Genomic DNA, 19,655 nt, shown 5'->3' with positions numbered 1-19,655 from the left:
ATAGTGTTTTCATTATTATTTATAAATAATAAAAGCTAGAATTAATAAAGTTGGAGGATGTATAATAAAACTGAAAATGTAAACTGCCTATATTAGTTTCCTAAGGAGCTCTGGTACCATAGTGGTTACTAGTTAGACTGCTAATTTCACAGTCAGCAGTTCAAAACTACCAGTGGTTCCATGGAGAAAGGTGAGCCTTTCTGCTTCTGTATAGATTTACAGACTCAGAAGCCTTATGTAGGGTCACTATGAGTCAGAAACTACTCCGTGGTACATCACCACTACCACCACCATATTTGTTTTCTGTATATTCTGAATTGCATTATGCTGTGATTTTGAGTAGGTGAGATCATGTTTCTACTACTCCTCTTCCCATAAGTAATCTTTAATTTAGTAATTCTTACTCTCTTTCACTACCAGTAAGACAGATTGCAACATGATTTTCTTCTTTGAATGTGGGTACTATTATCTAGTGACTAATATTTTAGAAATAGATGTGTAACAGCTATCTTTGACCCCTACTCTCCCTCCTATTCCAGTATTTCCACGTGTCTGTAGAGAGAACGTCTAACTAATTCTTAGATGCCTCCAGGAGATGACTAATATGAACAATTGCCACATGCTTCTGAATTGCACAAATTATTTTGTTCCCATCTCTGTTTCTCGTTCTTTTTGTACTTTTCTCCCTCTCCTGTCTTCTTCCTTTCTCTGTTTCTTTATTAATGATGTCTCCTACTGGCTACTGTCTAATGTCTGCTACTGATGGAAACCCTATACAGGGTTAGTATGAGTTGAAACTGACTCAGCAGCACTTAACAGCAACAACAACAACAACAACTGATATTTAGGAGTGTTCACATTCAAGGGTGTTGGCTCTGGATTCTAGGAGGTGCATAGAGAAGTAAGGAGTATGCCTTGCCAATTGCTATCACAATGTTACTGTTTCCTTCTCATTATTTTATGGAGTTTGACCTTCATTGTCTATTTGAGTTTTTACTTACAGTCTTTTTTTTATTTCTCTGCACTTTATACCCTACTTAACAGACTTGAGTTTCTGGATTACAGACTCAGAGACTCTCATTGACAGATTCTGCTGTCTTCAGAATTGTGCCTCATCTATTGTTTTTTCATTCTTCCTTGTCATCCAAGTTTACATGACACGCCATTGTAAAGCATATTCCCAGCCATGACTCAAATCAACTTTCTCGAATTGGCAAATATTTCTGAACATGTTAGGACCAGATTACTAGTAGATATCAGCAGACTACTAGATCTGACTCCATGTTTTGCTTATTAGTCCTGTTATCAGACACATTTGAAAGATAAAAGCATACTGTTTATTAGGATGTTATATAAACAAAAGCTTGGTAAAGATTCCAGGTGAATTCTAAGCAGTTCAGTAAGTTCGGTATTACAATATTAATTCTAAAATTCAGTGTATCCAACTAGACAGATATTCAGTGTATCCTGGATGACTTCTGCCCAGAAGACTGACTAGATTCCACCCCTCCCTCCCCACTGCCCTGTCACCAACCTTTTTAAGGTTGAGAATTAAGAGTAATTCCCAACCTTAAAAAGGGACATAAAATTACTCATGCTCCCTCAGACACGTGATGAATATGCAGTTTCTTATTTTTCCTAATTCAATGCTCATGGAAATAGCATTCAAGAAATAAAATGAGTACTGAGTGAAATTAGTCAATCACAAAAGTACAAATATGTATGAAACAACTGTTGTAGAAAGTTAAGAAAAACTTTTCTTCATAAAAGAAACATTCTATAATGGCGACTTGGTGAGGGGGGTTTTATTCATGGGCTAGAGAGTAGACACTTGTTAACAAGGGTATTGGGAAGACAATATACAAGAGGGAGGTTGGCAGAGGAAACACGAAGGTAGCAGGAGATTTAGGAATGCAGTAATTAAAGGGAACAAAGATAAATAGTGTTAATTTGATGGTACTTGGAGGTAATAGTAATCATAATGAAGCAAAGTATGTGATTTGTTGAATGTAAACCTGATGATCTGCTCTGTAAACTTTCACTGAATTCACAGGAAAAAGTGAAAAAAAAAAGAAAAATCAAATAACATATTGTGTTAGACAAATCTTCTGCAAAAGACCTCTTTTAGTATTAAAAAGCAAAGCTGTCACTCTGAGGACTGAGGTGTACCTGACCCAAGTCATGGTATTTTCAGTCTCCTCATACGCAGTGTGAAAATTGGACAATAAATAAGGAAGATCCTAGATGAATCTATGCATTTGAATTATGGTATTGGCAAAGAATGTTGAAGGTACCATGGACTGAAGAACAAACAAGTGTCTCTTGGAAGAAGTACAGCACAAATGTTCCTTAGAAGCAAGAATGACTTCTGCCCAGAAGACTGACTAGATTCCACCCCTCCCTCCCCACTGCCCTGTCACCAACCTTTTTACATTGATGTCAGGATGAACCAACTCCTGTACATCCTGTACATTGTCTCTTGTACATTGATGTCAGGATGAACCAACTCCTGGAGCAGGGCATCATGCTTGGTAAAGTGGAGGGTCAGTGAAAAAGAGGAAAACTCCCAACCAGATGCAGTGACACAGTGGCTTAAATGTAACTACATTTGGAGGATGTCCCAGGATCAGGCAGTGTTTGATTTTGTTGTGCATAGCCTCACTGAGAATTGGAAATGACTTGGGATCCTGGTGTAATGTTGTAGGATAAGCCCTAGACTGCTAACCACAAAGTCAGAGGTTCAAACCCACCTGTTGCTGCTCCTCAGAGGCCCTATACAAGGTTGCTATTAGTCAGAAGCAACTCACTGGCACTTAGTAGCAATACAGCATCACAAATTACAAGATTTCAATCTCTTCTTGTTCAAACAGCCTCCTTATAGTTTAATGATTGTTTCTTCAAAGGTCAAATTCTTATTGGACTCAGTGTCTTTTGGTAACTGCTCATTCACTCAGAGACATCTCCCCACCTTTCCCTCTCTCTTAGTGGGCATTTGGATGTCTGAGAGAGAGGTGGAGATTTGAAGGGATCCCTGAATAGTGGGTTAAGCATTGGGCTGATAACCACAAGGTTGACAATTCAAACCCTCCTGCTGCTCCACCAGAGAAAGATAGGGCTGTCTGCTTTTGGAAAGATTTACAGTTTCAGAAATTCTATGGAGTACTCCTACTCTGTACAAATGTCATTTTAGGTACTGTCACAGGTGGAAAGAATCTTTTCTTTGGAATTCATTCAGTGAAACAGTGTTTGTATTCTTCTGATATGGCCATTAATATCACTGAGTCTCGTGGTCTCTTTGCTATGATCTGAGACCACTAGACTTAATCCTTGATATGCAAAGGAATTTTGGGGGGAAATTCTTTCATCTATTGGTTTTTATGCTTATTTATGCAAAATCCTATTTTGAATGTCAATATCATTATCTTTATATTGCTTCTATACCAACCCTAATATCCCTTTTGTCTTATATACCACTATCCTCAAACACACACACACACACACACACACACACACACACACACACACATCAATTGGTCAGATCATAGGAGAATTTCATATGTGTGGAAAGAAAAAAAATGATAAAAATGTGAATATTTTTATATATGTATGCATGTATTTACAATATGTTGCAAAACCAAGTAAAAGAAGTTTTGACTATATGTGATTTTGAGTCATTCTCTAGGAAGTCTTTAGACTCAATGGCACCTAATAACAATATGTTGTTGTTGTAAAGTGCCATCGAGTCGGTTCCGTCGCATAACGACCCTGTATAGGGTTTCCGAGGAGCATCTGGTAAGCTTGAACAGCTGACCTTTCAGTACAAACGGCTTTGCCGTCTGGCGCATTAACCCACAGCGCCACACCAGGACTCTAATAACAATATGACCCTGACTAAATGATTTTAGAAAACAAGACGTGGTCTCAGGGTTAGAAGCTGTGAGTGAGGTCATGGAACTAGCGGAACAACCTCTCTAAGCCACACTCTTCTCACTCAGTGAATACTAATGTGACCCTCGGTTGTGTGCCAAGCACTACAAAATGAGTGTAACAATAGTGAAAATGGTAGTAGCTGAGCTTTGCTTGTGAAGTACTCATTTACCTCACCAAAATCAAATGCAACTTGTACTTTTTTTTTCCCTAATTCTGTATAACAGACCAGTAAACTACAGTTTTGTTGTTGTTATTAAGTGTCGTAGAGTGGGTTTGACTCATAGAGACCCTGTATAGGATTTCTGAGGAGCAGTTGTGGGTTTGCTGCCTTTGTGGTTCACAGTCCAGTGCTGATCCGACAGCATCACACCAGAAATCCATATAACGATTGCTGTTGTTGTGAAGTGCAGTCAAGTCGGTTCCAACTCATAAAGATCCTGTATGGGGTTTCCGAGGAGCAGCTGGTGGGTTTGAACTGCTAACCATGTGTTTTGAAGTCCAATATAAAGAAGTTAAATAAATTGTCCAATATTTCTTGGGCTTTAGTGGTGAAACCACTGGTGGAGCCTAACAGTTGGATTTCCATTGTTGAGAAGATTTAATTTTATGTTTGTTTATGTGCCTATTTGGATTTAAATTGGTAAGGATCTCATGAAAATGTGAAAACGTTTAGGAAATTACTTAGTATATTATAAATATGTTATGCTCATTATTGCATTTATTGTTCATGCCTATGCCTTTTGCATTGACTGAATATTAAAAAAAAAAAAAAAAAAATCTTCGTGTTTCATTTCCCACCACTTAACCTATTTGAAAAGTCTTGATATATGCAATCACAAAATTGTTTTGTATGTCTTAGTGCTCCAAATAACTATGTTGTTGTTGTTATGTGCTGTGGAGTTGGTTCTGACTGATAGCGACCCTGTACAAGGTTTCCAAAGCTATAAATCTTTACGGGAGCAGAAAGCCTCATCTTTCTCCCACAGGACAGCTGGAAGTTTCGAACTGCTGACCCTGAGGTTAGCAGCCTGATTTGTAACCACTAAGCATTAGAGACATCTAGGTCGGCTGTTCAAAACCACCAGCCACTCCTTGGAAACCTTATGAGTTGGAACCGACTTGATGGCACTTAACAACATCTAATACCTTTATTTTTATATTATGAAATATTATGTAATAAACATCTATACTATATAGTCCTTATACTTTTCATGTCTTTATTATATCTGTAAGGAGCTCTGGTGGCACTGTGAGATAAACATTGGGCTGCGAGTTCAAACCCACTAGTTGCTCCAAGGAGAGAAAGCTGTCTGTTCTCATAAAGATGTACAGATTCAGAAACCTGAAAGGAGCAGTTACTTGAATCAGAACAGACTTGATGGCACTGTTATTGTTTCTTTCTTTTGTTGTTATATATGTGCATGCATGAAAAAGAATAAACCACTTTTTATAAAAGAAGATATTAAAGAATATCGAAGCACACTTTGTTTTGGTAATAATGTTCTCTAGTGTAGAAACAACTATGTATTTTACTGGCCAATTCAATTTTTAACATGCCAGTTTGTACTGTACCCAGCTGCCAACTAACATTCAAAATTAGAATTTTAAGCTTCCACTTTGAAAATCAAATTGCTCTTTGCAATATAGCACTGTTAATGTTTTAAGCGAGGACCACACACTCCGAGGATTTGGTTGGAGAACCTGAACTGTGGCTGCTACTTCCTATTCACTGACTCTGCTACTGCTACCTCTTTAATAATTGTCTTTGGCTCTCTATAAACCTGCAGCCAAAAAGGTATTTGAATTTTCTCCCTCTAGCACTTGCAAATCCGATTTTTATGTATAGCTATGTGCTCTTAGCTTTTGCTCTATCTACTACTTGTGCCTGGTTTCTAGTAGGCCTGTAACTAAGCCAGATCCGGCCTATGTAATGCTGTTTGTAATGAGAAATCTAAACAGGGAACGGCAGTGAGGCATGGCAGGAATGTGTTTCCATTGGAGAAGTCAGTATAGAGAAAAAGTATAAGCAAAGCCATGTCCAGAAGGCCTTTTCAGCTGGCCAAGACGGAAGACTAATGTTATTGTACAAAGGCTGTTACCCTGCCAGCCCTCCCTCACAGATTTGCTTTCTCTCTCCCTTCCTCTCTTCAATTCTCCCCTCCCCCTCCCTTCTCCTCTTCCCTCTCTTTCTCCTCCCTCTCTCATTCTTCGGGCTCTGGGACTGTTTGCTCAGGTGGACAGTGACACCATTTGGAATGAGCTGCACTCGTCCGGTGCTGCACGCATGGCTGTTGGCTGTGTCATCGAGCTGGCTTCCAAAGTGGCCTCAGGAGAGCTGAAGGTGAGGTCTGGGTTGCATTAAGTGTGGGAAATCCAGAGAAGAAGCTAAAACAGAGATGTTGTTGTTGGGGAATTGTGGGCAGTGTGGTGTGGTAATAAAAGGAAAAGGGTGGAGGGAAGGGGCAGAAAGATGGTCACAAAGGTGTGATAATAACTCATCTGTAGGTAGATCATAGCTGATCCTGCTCTTTGGGCCCTCTTCTCCCCAGGAAACTCTGTGGTTAGGGTCTTCTGGTGTGTTTTTAAAAGCATAGAGATTGTGAGTAAAGCTGTGGTCCAGGTTAAAAATACCCTTAGTATATACATCTCTGTCATGCTATCCTGGGATTCTCTTTTGAAGCAATTTGAAAAATATGATTACTGAGTAGTATGTATAAGTTCAAAATACCACCCAGAGAGAGAAGGGGGGAGAAAGGTAAATACCAGACGGGAAGAATTGAGAGGAAGAAGGAAATTGTTGATTAGGAGGGTAATGATCCAGAGTATGTTTTTCCATCAAAGAACTTCAAAAATGAACTATGCTTTATTGTTCTTTTCTTTTTACGGTCTCTTCTTTTCTACATCATATGAAAAGAACAATGTACAAACCCCAGTATCCCCCAGTCTAAACAATTTATAAAAAGCCAGCGACCTGACAGACGTTGACATTTTATTTGGTATTTTAACAGTGCTATTTAAAGGTATGCCATGTGTGGCTTGAATGCAGTTACCCCAATAAACTTGCTTGGTGCTAACATGACTTTTTAATACACTGGTTCACACACTTCATAATGCAATCTAAGTGGTGATTGATTTGGTATTTTTAGAAATTGTGGGGCTTCAGGGAAATATATCATGACCAACAACATATGTACTGTGAGTTTTGTTAATCTGAAATAAAATCTAATTAGGAATATTTTTCTTTGTGTCTAATGAATTTTTATTCAATTACACCTGATTCTTCCACTTGTGATTAAATATTTAGGATAGGAATGTGTACTGTATAAATGCATTGTCTGTCTCAGAAACCTTTGCTCTAGCTCTTAAAGTTGCTTTCTTCTTAAAGAAGCCAGAATTCACAGAAACATTTTGATAAAAAGCAGGCCAGATATATGTACGGAGTTCCACTATAGGATAAGCTCTGGAGTGCTAACTGAAAGGTCAGCAGTTCAAACCCACTAATCACTCCTTGGAAATCCTATACAAGGGCACTATGAGTCTAAACTGACTCGATAGCCCTTAACAGCAACATCTCTCTCTATATCTATCTATCTATCTATCTATCTATCTATCTATCTATCTATATGGAGCTCTGGTAGCGTAGTGGTTATGAATCAGGCTGCGAACCTTAAGGTCAGCGGTTTGAAACTACCAGCTGCTCCGCGGGAGAAAGATGAGGCTTTCTACTCCCGTAAAGATTTACACCCTTGGAAACCCTGTACAGGGTCACTATGAGTCGGAACCGACTCGATGGCACATAACAACAACAATATATACACTATGAGTCAGAGCCGACTTGACTGCACTTAGCATCTATATATATATATATATATATATATGTATATAGACATGTGTTTTCTGTGCTGTTAACACGATCAGCCTCAAAACATTAATTGCTCATCTTATAGGATTAAAGGGACTTTCAATGTGGGGCTTACAAGTCATTCTGTACCTTTGATAATATGAGACTAAAAAGTAGAAGAAATCCACTTTAAAGAGAGGTTGGGCCTGTGTCCCAATAAGACTTTAGGGATAGCTCTTCCTGAATCACTGAAGTCATTTGTAATACTGTAGTTAATCAACATTTTGAAAGAAGAATATTTGAGGGTCTTACTTTCAAAAGAATCCAAGTGACAGTAACTAGACCACAATATTATAATTTTTAAAAGATTATCCTGACATAGCCCCAGTTGACTATAGTTTTAATAAACTAGCTCACACACTTCATAATACAATCCTTGCATAATGAAAACTATTTTACTCTCATTGACAATTTTTGATCATTATAAATATGTAGACAATTTAATCAATAATTCAGAATCCTTTTCAAGTAGAAAGCCCACAAATTGCATACATCATTTTTTTTTTTTTTTCACACTGAGTGTAGAATTGACAAATGCAAGTATGAGGAGGGTTGAACAAATACCTAATTTTATTTTTAGGAGTTAACTATTTAAAAGAAAAAGAAAAAGAAACAACATGTAGAATGGACAAGCTGACCACCAGCTGTGCTAACATCGGCTATTTATGTAAAGAACATAAATTTAGACAAATTTTAGTTTAGCCTCTTCCACTTGAATACTATGTCATTTATGGTCAATCACTTAACTTCACTGGGCCTCAATTTTCTGTTCTGCAAAATGAACAAGCGGTAATTCATGATGTTGAAGGTTTCCCTTGGCATTCTGAGCTATTGTGCAAGTGAAAAGTGGATCAGATTCTTAATTATGTATACTACTTAAGCCCAAAGAATAGATATCCCAAAACTAATTGTAACTTCCTTTGGCAGACATTTCAGATTTTACAATATGCTTATCATTCTGATAGTCAAACCCAGCATACAAGTCCAAGACAAGCAGGGCCATCACAGAGGCACCAGTGTTGACAGGACAAGTCGAGACTGGACTCCTTAGTTTATAATAATTTCAACAAGGCTTTGTGAGTGCTATGTGGGAAGGACAGTACTCACAAATAATGTTGACCCACTGTGAAGAACTGAGGAACAAAGCCACATACATTTAGATAATCTTAGCCAACCAAAATTATGTCACTCTGTGTTTATCTGTCCCAGACGCTAAGACACTGAAGATGCATCCATTGATGGCCAAGAACATTATTACTCATGGCTTGTGAGTTCACTTAATTGAGTTCACAAGAAAGAAAATAGGAAAATTTATTCTAGAAACTTGGTAAGTGTTATGGATTTAATTGTGTCCCCCAAGGAGTTACATTGAAGTCCTAACACATAAGTCCATATCTGTATGGTGGTGGTGGTGATTATGTACTGTGGAGTCTGTTCCAACTCATAGCTACCCTAGATAGGGTTTCCAAGGCTGTAAGTCTTTACAGGAGCAGAAAGTCTCATCTTTCTCCTGTGGAACCTCTGGTAGTTTCAAACTGCTGACCTTGAATTTGGCAGCCTGACTCATCATAATCACTACGCTACTAGAGCTCCTTCCATATCTGCATAGGACTTTGGAAATGTCTGTTTCTTTGTTGTATTAATAAAGCCAAACTGGAGTAGAGTGAGCCTTAAACTTAATCACTTCTAAGTAATGTCTTAAAAAGATAAAGCCGATAACGGCACAAACATTGAGGAAACACAGATGCCATTTACAAGCAAGGAAAATCAAAGATTACAGGCAGATAAGGAGCTCTGGTAGCGTAGTGGCTACGAATCGGGCTGTGAACCTTAAGGTCAGCGGTTCGAAACTATATAAGGAGCTCTGGTAGCGTAGTGGCTACGAATCGGGCTGTGAACCTTAAGGTCAGCGGTTCGAAACTACCATCTGCTCCGCGGAAGAAAGATGAGGCTTTCTACTCCCGTAAAGATTTACACCCTCGGAAACCCTGTACAGGGTCGCTATGGGTCGAAACCAACTCGACGACACTTAACAACAACAACAACCAGAGACTAAGAGAGAGGTCCACATAAGAAAGCAACATGGCTAAGACCCTGATTTGGACCTTTAGCCTCCAACACTGAGAAAATGAATTTCTATTTTTAAAGACAGGTACTTGTGGTATATATGTTTTAAGAGTTGTTGTTGTTGTTAAGTGCCATTGAGTTGGTTTCGACCCATAGCAACCCTGTATAGGGTTTCTGAGGAGCAGCTGGTGAGCTTGAACCACCGACCTTGCAGTTCAAACGGCTTTGCAGTCTGGCGCATTAACCCACAGCACCACATAGGTAATTAAAACAGTAAATAATGTTAAAGATGTTAAAAGAGCACACTTTACCATTTTAATTATTTCTTTTCTTCACTGGCATTCAGTTTTCAAATACTCTACCTATTCTTTGGGTATATCAATAATTTAATTGTCCTACCAAAATACTTTTGTTTATGAGACACTAATTTTCATTGGAAAATAGAGACTAATTAAAAGCTTTATTTCAAATAGGGAAGGCCTGAATGAAATATAAACTCACAGATGGAGACAACTGGACAGAGGTCACTGAATTCATAAAGGATGTAGACTTTGGGGATGAGAGAGGCACACAAAAAAGGAAAATACCTAAAGCAAAATTGATAATCTGAAACATTTGCTTAATGCTGAACTTGTTATATCAACCAACTTAAGTCTTGACAAGTTCTATCCTTTCCTCACCTGGATAGACTGGTGAGATGATAGAATTAAGTCACAGGAGGTGGCCTTCATGCTGATGCCTAAATAGATGTATGCTGCAAGTACACTGGTGTATTTTGTATATATTCCGTGGAATCCATTGGAAGTTATGGGGGCTTCCATGCTTTTAAAGATATATAAAAAATATTTCTATATGTCCATACAAGTGGAAATTGCTTGAATCTTCACATGCCTGAATTGGTTATTTGTGAAACAAGAAGTGAAGGCCAAAGACAGATGTCTGAATGATTATTGCAAATATGTACCAACGTGCACACAGAGTCCCTTAGCAAAAAATGAAAAACTTACTGGTTTCAAACATTTAAGGAAATTTCTGTCAAATCATTAGATTACCACTATGCCCACCAAGAAAATATTTCAGTAGTAACACTCAATGTAGAATATTACTTTTTTAGAATTTGTTCATAAAAGTCACTAAATAAACAAAAAATAACAAAGGTAACAACATAAGATCCAGGACAGGGGGGAGGATTTGACTTTTACAGTTGCTATGTTATGGTATTTTAAATGTGCAATCTTAAAAAGAAAATACAAAATATGCAAAGAAACAGAAAAAAAAAAGCAGTGAATAGAAATGGTCCTAGAGGAAGCCAAACACTTTAACTAACTAGACAAAGTCTGTAAATCATATTTTAAATATGTTCAAGAAAATAAAAAAAACACCAAAAAAACTGCCTGACGAACTAAAGAAAAGTATGGTGATGATGTCCCAACTAATAAAGAACATCATTAAAGAGACAGAGATTATATGTTGGAAAGCTGGACACAGAATAAGAAGTCGGAGGACAAATTGATGTCTTTGAATTATGGTGTTTACAAAGAATATTATGAATTGCTAGAAGACTGAACAAATCTGTCTTGAAAGAAGTATAGCCAGGTCTTTCCACACATTTCTCCAGTGTTCCTCGGCTGTTGCTGCCCGCTGCCACTCTCTGCTCCTGAGCCACTCGCCTTTGCTGTATTGCCAAGATGTCTCTTTCTAACAAGCTTACTCTGGACGCGCTGGACATGAAAGGTAAGTGAGTGATCATGAGAGTGGACTTTAATGTTCCTATGAAGAGCAACCAGATAATAAACAACCAGAGGATCAAGGCTACCATCCCAAACATTAAATTCTGCTTGGACAGTGGTGCCAAGTCAGTTGTTCTCATGAGCCACCTGGGTAGCCTGATGGTGTCCCCATGCCTGACAAATACTCCTTAGAGCCAGTTGCTGTTAGAACTCAAATCTTTGCTGGGCAAGGATGTTCTTTTCTTGAAGGACTGTGTGGGTCCAGAAGTAGAGAAAGCCTGTGCTGGTCTAGCTGCTGGCTCTGTCATCCTGCTGGAGAACCTTCACTTACATGTAGAAGAGGAAAGGGGAAAGATGCTTCTGGGAATAAGATTAAAGCCAAGCCAAATGAAATAGAAGCTTTCCAGGCTTCACTTTCCAAGCTAGGGGTTGTCTATGTCAATGATGCTTTTGGCACTGCTCACCAAGCCCACAGTTCCATGGTGGGAGTGAATCTGCCACAGAAGACTGGTGGTTTCTTGATGAAGAAAAAGCTGAGTTACTTTGTCAATGCCTTGGAGAGCCCAGAATGGCTATCATGGGTGGAGCTAAAGTTGCAGACAAGAGCCAACTGATCAATAATATGCTGCACAAAGTCAATGAGATGATTATTGGTAGTGGAATGGCTTTTACCTTCCTTAACATGCTCAATAACATGGAAATTGGTACATCTCTATATGATGAAGATGGAGCCAAGATTATCAAAGAACTAATAGCCAGAACTGAAAAGAATGGTGTGAAGATTACCAGCAATAACTTTGTCATTGCTGACAAGTTTGATGAGAATGCCAAAACTGGCCAAGCCACTGTGGCCTCTGGCATACCTGTTAGCTGGATGGGCTTGGACTGTGGTCCTGAGAGCAGCAAGAAGTATGCAGAGGCAGTCACTCGGGCTAAGAAGATTGTGTGGAATGGACCTGTGGGGGTATTTGAATGGGAAGCTTTTGCCTGGGGAACCAAAGTCCTCATAGATGAGGTGGTAAAAGCCACTTCCAGGTGCTGCATCACAATCATAGGTGGTGGAGATACCATCACTTGCTGTGCCAAATGGAACACCAAGGATAAAGTCAGCCATGTGAGCATTGCGGGTGGCGCTAGTCTGGAGCTCCTGGAAGGTAAAGTTCTTCTTGAGTTGGATGCTCTCAGCAACATTTGGTGATTTCCTGCCCTTTGTTTTCTATACACAGCTGTAAAAAAAACACTGAGCGCTTTTCCTTTGGCATTAGCTTGTTAAGATTCTGCTACTGGCAAGAGATGGAGCCCCAGGAACCCTTAAACACATCCACAGCATCTCAGCTCATTGTGGCACTCTGGATTCTCCTACAGTCTTCAAGATCCCATTTCAACTTCTAGTGGCTAATGAGTGCTTTCTAGAATGTGTGTATTTATATTTTTCATGTTAAAAGAAAGTGAGCTGTGTTAGCTTCATTCTCTTTAAGTAACTCACTCTGATTAGCTTCATCATTGTATTATTACTGGAATGGAAATATGAAATTATAGTTTTAGGCAAGTAGGGGGACAAAGCTGATGATCTATTAAATAAACAATGTGATTGTCCATAAAAAAAAAAAAAAAAAGAAGTATAGCCAGAATGTACTTTAGACGTAACAATGGTGGGATTTTGCCTCACATACTTGTACTTTGGACATATCATCAAGAGGGACTAGTTCATGGAGAAAGATGTCATGCTTAGTAGAGGGTCAGAGAAGAAATGGAAGACCCTCAAATAGACGGATTGACACAGTTACTGCAACAATGAGCTTAAACACAGGAATGATTGTGAAGATGGCCTATGACCAGGCTCTGTTTTGCTCAGTGGTACTTGGAGTCACTATGAATAAGAACTGACTCGATGACGCCTACCAAAAACAGCAATAGTATGTCAGTACCACACAGTAATTATTACCTTAAACTTATACTAGGTCTTGGTTATCTGAGAAGGTAAATTCTTCCACTTTCTTTTTCTTTTTCACTAGAACTTGACTTGATCTTTGTACACAACTATATAGTAGACTCAGCATGTCATTTTGCATGAAATATACAGTTAAAGTTTGGAAGATATTCCATCAAGTCAATAAGTTTAAAAGGAATTAACCTCTTCAGAAAACAGAGTCTACTTATTGTTGAATTTATCTTTGTTTATATTTTTAGTAAAGTCTCTTAAATTTATATTTTTTTCAAGGGTAATTAAAAAACTTTAAATGGTATCTTCTAAAATTAGACTCTGTGGTTTTTTTGATGTCATTGTTGTTAAGTGCTGACTTAGAGTGACCCTGTATAGGGTTTCCAAGAGCGGCTGCTGGGTTTGAATCACTGATCTTGTGGTTAGTCCAGTGCTTATCCTACAGCACTCTAAAAGACAGTTATTTCTGGCTAATAAATTGTATGGCCATATTATTTCAAAACTATTATATTAACTTTAATCTATCTTATTTTGAGTTTTATTTGAATACTTCATATCATCTGTAAATAATGATACTTTTATTTCTTAATTTCTATTAATTATGACATTTAAAATTTGAAATTGCCTCATTACATGGGCCCAAATCTCTAGTGTAGTGCTGAAGACAATTAACAGTAGCATAGTGGTTAACCTCAGGGTCAGCAGTTCGAAACTACCAGCCGTTCCGCGGGACATAGATGAGGCTTTCTGCTCCCATAAAGATTAACAGCCTCAGAAACCCTGTGCAGGGTCATTATGAGTCAGAACCAACTCCACAGTACTTAACAATGACACAACAAGTATTTATGTATTTTTTTTTAAAGATTGTATGTCTCACAAGTATTATGTTTATTAAAGTCTGTTGTAGATGGTTTTTATACTGTAAAAGACTTTCCCTTACGTTCCTAGTGTTATAAGAATTTTTAAAATATTATTCTAAGAATGAATGAATATTGCATTGTATAAAGTATTTTAAACTGCATTTGTTAGTATTACTACATGATTTGTAGTTAATTTATTAGGATGATAAATTACATTGATCTTTAGCATATTAAAATAACTTTGAATCCTTCAGTTAAACCCACTTTGTTCAAGACTTACTATCATTTTTATGTATTTCTATATATATTTTACTGTTTTTTGTTTAGGGCTTTTAATATAATATCTATCCTTTATTGGTGAATTTGTCTGTAAATCTCATAAATATACTATCAAGATTTCATAAAATGAGTTTGAGTTTCTTCTCCTTTTATAAACTTTAGAAAAATTGAGGCTATTTATTCCTTGAGTTTCTAATAGAATTTAACTTTAAACCATATAGGTTTGATGTTAGGGAATATTTGGATTTTTATTTAAATTGCAGATAACTTAAGAAAGTTATATTTTTCCAGGTATTTATTTTGGAGCTAAGTTTTCAAAATACACATTTTTAATATATTTTTTTAAATATATATATAAATCTTTTAATGTTTGTAAGAACCACAGCGATGTATCCTTTTAAATCTCATATCATTTGTTCTCTCTTTTTTGTAATAGAGCAAACATTGTTGTTTTTGTTAAGTGTCTTTGAATCTGTTTTAATTCATTGCACCCCTGTGTAGGGTTTCTAAGACTTACAAATCTTTGCTGGAGCAGAAACCCTAGTTTTTGCTCCCTTGGAACAGTTGGTGGGCTCTAACTGCTGACTTTGTGGGTCACAGTCCAGAGCTTATCCTACATAGCCACTGCATCTGCCAGAGCAAACTTTAGGCCTTTGCTTATTTATTTTATTAAAATTTTAGTTTTATTATTTTCTTTATCTTACTTCTGGGGACACGGAGTACAACAAAATGGCACTTCTTGTCCCCCCAAAATAGAACATCCCCCCCCACAGCACTCCACTCAGTTGGATTTGAGAATTCAGTTTAATGACCAACAGAACTGACACCGTATTCATAGTCACTGTGTTTATTAGAAAAGTTAACAGGTTACAATGCAGGATCAGAAAATGTTCAGGGTACCACTTCACTATAAAGCCTCAGCCTGAAGGCATTCAACTCTAACTGTGTGGGTCAGAAAACCTAGCTCCACCAATTAAATGCCTGGAGACACCCCACTCTGCAAGCAAGCCTCCTGCCTAAAGTCACTCAGCTTTACTTGCTCTATGGTCTAGGAAGCCACCACTCTGCCTTGTGCTCTGGCTCTTGCTTCTGCTGCTTCTCTTCTGCCACCTCTCTGGGTCCAGGAGTTTCTTCCTCTGTGATAGTGTTGAGAGCCCCTCCTGCTCCTGGGATGGTTCATTATATAGCTATGTTAGAGCTTCAAGTTTTTAAAATTACAGTGAACTCAAGGCACTGGCAAAGAACAAGTCTCCAGGAATAGATGCAATACAAATTGAAATCTTGCAACAAACTGATGCAGGACTGGAAGCACTCTCTCATCTATGCCAAGAAATTTGGAAGATAGCTAGCTGGCAAACTGTTAGTAAGAGATCCTCATTTGTGACCATTCCAAAGAGAGATGACCCAATGGAATATGAAAATTATAGGACAATATTATTTATATTACATGCAAGTAAAATTTTGCTAAAGATAATTTTAAAATGCCCGCAACAGTACATTGACAGAAAACTGCCAGAGGTTCAAGTCAGATTCAGACAAGTATATGGAACAAGGGTTATCATTGCTGATGTCAAATGCATCTTGACTAAAAGCAGAGAATACCAGAAAGATGTTTACTTGTGTTTTACTGATTATGCAAAGGATTTTGAATATGTGGATCATGATAAACTGTGGACAACATTGCAGAGAATGAGTATTCTGGAACATTTAATTGTGCTCATAAAGAACCTGTACATAGACCAAGAGGCAGTTGTTTGAACAGAACAAGGGAATTGTTTAAAATTAGGAAATATGTGTGCCAGGGTTGCATTCTTTCACCATATTTATTCAAGCTGAATGCTGAGCAAATAATCTGAGAAACTGGTTTATATGAAGAAAGTGGCATCAGGATTGGAGGAAGACTCATTAATAACCTATGATATGCAGATGATACAACTTGCTTACTAAAAGTGAAGAGGACTTAAAATACTTACTAATGAAGATCAAAGACCTCAGCCTTCAATATGGGTTGTACCTCACCATAAAGAAAACAAAAATACTCACCATTGGGCCAATAAATAACATCATGATAAATGGAGAAAAGATTGAAGTTATCAAGACTTCATTTTGCTCAGATTCACTATTAGCACTCATGGAAGCTGAAGTCAAGAAATCAAATAATGTATTGCATTAGGCAAATCTGCTGCAGAAGACTTCTTTAAAGTATTCAAGAGCAAAATCTTTATTTGAGGAATAAGGTGTGCCTGACTCAAGCCATGGTCTTTTCAGTTGCTTCATATATATGTGAAAGTTGGACAGTGAATAAGCAAGACAGTAGAATAATTGATTAATTTGAGTAATTGTGTTGGAGATGAATATTGAAAATACCATGGATGGATGAAAGAACAAATGAATCTGTGTTGGAAGGAGTAAAGCCAGAATGCTCCTTGGAGGCAAGGATGGCAAGACTTTATCTTTCTTGTTTCAGCTATATTATCAGAAGGGACCAGAAGGACACTGGAGAAGGACATCATGCTAGATAAAGTAGATTGTCAGTGAAAAAGAGCAAGACCCCCAACAAGATTGGTCGAGACAGTGGCAGCAGCAATAGGTTCAAGCTTAACAATGATTGTAAGGATGGTACGGGATCAGACTTTGTTTTGCACTATTTAGCATAAGGTCGCTATGAGTCAGAATCAACTCAAAGACACCTAACAACAAACACAGCAACCATTAACACCCACAGCTGAATCACGTCATCCTTTCTGTATCATCTTCCGCCTTCTCTTAGGCAGACCCATCAGGAAAAGAATCATTTGGTGACAGTTAGAAAGACTAAAACTATAAGAGACATATTTAAATAATTCAGTACATCACAAGGAGCGCTGGTGCTGTTATAGAATAGAGACCAGAATGCTAATCACAAGGGTGGCAGTTCAAACTCACCCATCACTCTGTAGGAGAAAGATGAAGCTGTCTGCTTCTAGTCCCAGAAACCCTATTAAGGTTGCTAAATGTCAGAATTGACTTGGGGCATTGATTTTGGCTTGGGTTTATTTTGGGGGGAAGCACATCTTACATTTTTCTTTTAGTTTTTTGTTGTTGTTTTTTAATCTATTCAGTTAACTATTTTTGAACGTATCTTCTTTTCTAATGTGTTCATACAACTATATTATTTCCTCTGGATAGTTACTCTTACCTCTTTTTGACCCAGTAGTATATTATGGGGAGTGCGGTGGCTCGATATATTAAGTACTGGACTACTAACCACAAGGTCAGCAGTTTGAGCCTGCCAGCAGCTTTGTAGGAGAAAGATGAGGCTCTCTGCCTCTGTGAAGATTTAAAGTCTTGCAACCCCTATATGGGGTTGCTATGGGTCAGAACTGACTTGAGGGCATTTAGAAACAAGAATAATTGTTTTTATCAAGTGTTTTGCATTTTTCTCTATGATCCTTATAGGAGTCTATATTGTCTGTTTAAAAGAACTCTATTAAAGTTTCCAAATACGAGTTGATTCCAAATCATGGTGACTGTGACTCCCTATGGGCAGAATAGAACTAACTGCTCCAAAGTGTTTTCAAGACTCTAACCTGTCAGACACAGATCACTAGGCCTGCCTATGGAGCCACCTCTGAATGGATTAAAACTACCAACCTTTTGCTTAGGAGTCCAGCACTTAACTGCGCCATCATTTCTCCTTATTGAATTATCAGTTTTTGCTTTAGGTATTTTGAACCTGTTATTGATGATAAACAAGTTAGAATTGTTAAATAGTTTTTGAACTCGTTAGTAACTGGAGTCCTGGTGTGGCGCTATGTGCTAATATGCCAGAATGCAAAGCCAGTTAAACTGCAAGGTCAGCAGTTAAGGCTCACCAGCTGCTCCTCGGAAACCCTATACAGGGTTACTATGGGTCGGAACCAACTCAATGCCACTTAACAACAACAACAGCAGCAGCAACAACAAAGTAATCATTTCAAGTACATAAAGCTTTTTGTCCTTAATTATTGCTTGATGTTGTTGTTAAGTGCTGTTGAGTGGGTTCCGACCCATAGTGACCCTGTATAGGGTTTCCAATGAGTGATTGGTGAGCTTGAACTACCAACCTTGCAGTTCAAACGACTTTGCAGTCTGGTGCATCAACCCATAGCACCACACCAGGACTTGCTACATGATATTAATATCACAATACCAGCTCTTTTCAATTTTCTTGATGTATCTTTTACCATAATTTTACTTTCAAATTTTTATTATATTTTAGATATTTGTCTTATATACACCATATAGCTATAGTTTGTTTTCTAATCTATGAATTTCAACTGGGGAGTTCAATTTCTTTATATTTGCTATGATTGACAATGTACATACCTATTTTTACCATTTTATTTTGTGCTTTCTCATTGGCCCACTAACTCTGTGTCCCCTGTCTTTTGCCCTGATTTATTGCCTTGTTTGGAGTGCTGGTGTAGCACTATGGGATAAAGCCCTAGACTTCAAATCCAGTGGCGGTTGGTGGTTCAGACTCACGAACTGCTCCTTAGAAACACTATAGAGGATCACTATGAGTCAGAACGAACTCGATGGCATTTAACAACAACATTGCCATGTTTATTTTGTTGTTGTTGTTGTTTTTAACATTGCCTTATTTTGACTTGATTGTTTTTACTCTTTCATGTAGATTTTTAAAAATACATACTTTTTTTCTATCGGTTTAATCATTTGCTTTTAAAATTTAACCTAGCTAATAAATCTTAAACTTAATCTACATTTCTACCCTTCCTCCTAATAATACAAGTATAGTGTTTACAAGGAGCTCTGGTAGCGTAGTGGTTACGAATCGGGCTGCGAAGCTTAAGGTCAGCGGTTCAAAACTACCAGCCGCTCCGCGGGAGAAAGATGAGGCTTTCTACTCCCGTAAAGATTTACACCCTCGGAAACCCTGTACAGGGTCGCTATGGGTCGGACCC

The 19,655-nt window shown here is 37.9% G+C and overlaps 1 protein-coding gene and 1 pseudogene across 2 annotated transcripts in view; both read left to right on the top strand.

The window, feature by feature from the left end:
* The window catches only part of HDAC9 (histone deacetylase 9), a 717,483-nt gene that overhangs the window by 407,398 nt on the left and 290,430 nt on the right, over positions 1–19,655 (top strand). For both annotated transcript variants that reach the window (XM_006832232.1, XM_006832231.1), the window contains one exon: positions 6,164–6,271. In XM_006832232.1, coding sequence (XP_006832295.1) covers positions 6,164–6,271 — 108 coding nt within the window. The remainder of the gene's footprint in view (positions 1–6,163; positions 6,272–19,655) is intronic.
* Positions 11,587–12,826, top strand: LOC102838758 (annotated as a pseudogene).

The sequence above is a fragment of the Chrysochloris asiatica genome, unplaced genomic scaffold, assembly GCF_000296735.1.
Source record: "Chrysochloris asiatica unplaced genomic scaffold, ChrAsi1.0 scaffold00006, whole genome shotgun sequence".
Classification (NCBI taxonomy): domain Eukaryota; kingdom Metazoa; phylum Chordata; class Mammalia; order Afrosoricida; family Chrysochloridae; genus Chrysochloris; species Chrysochloris asiatica.
Note: the sequence above shows the minus strand (reverse complement) of the source record. Positions and strands in the feature narration are given on the sequence as shown.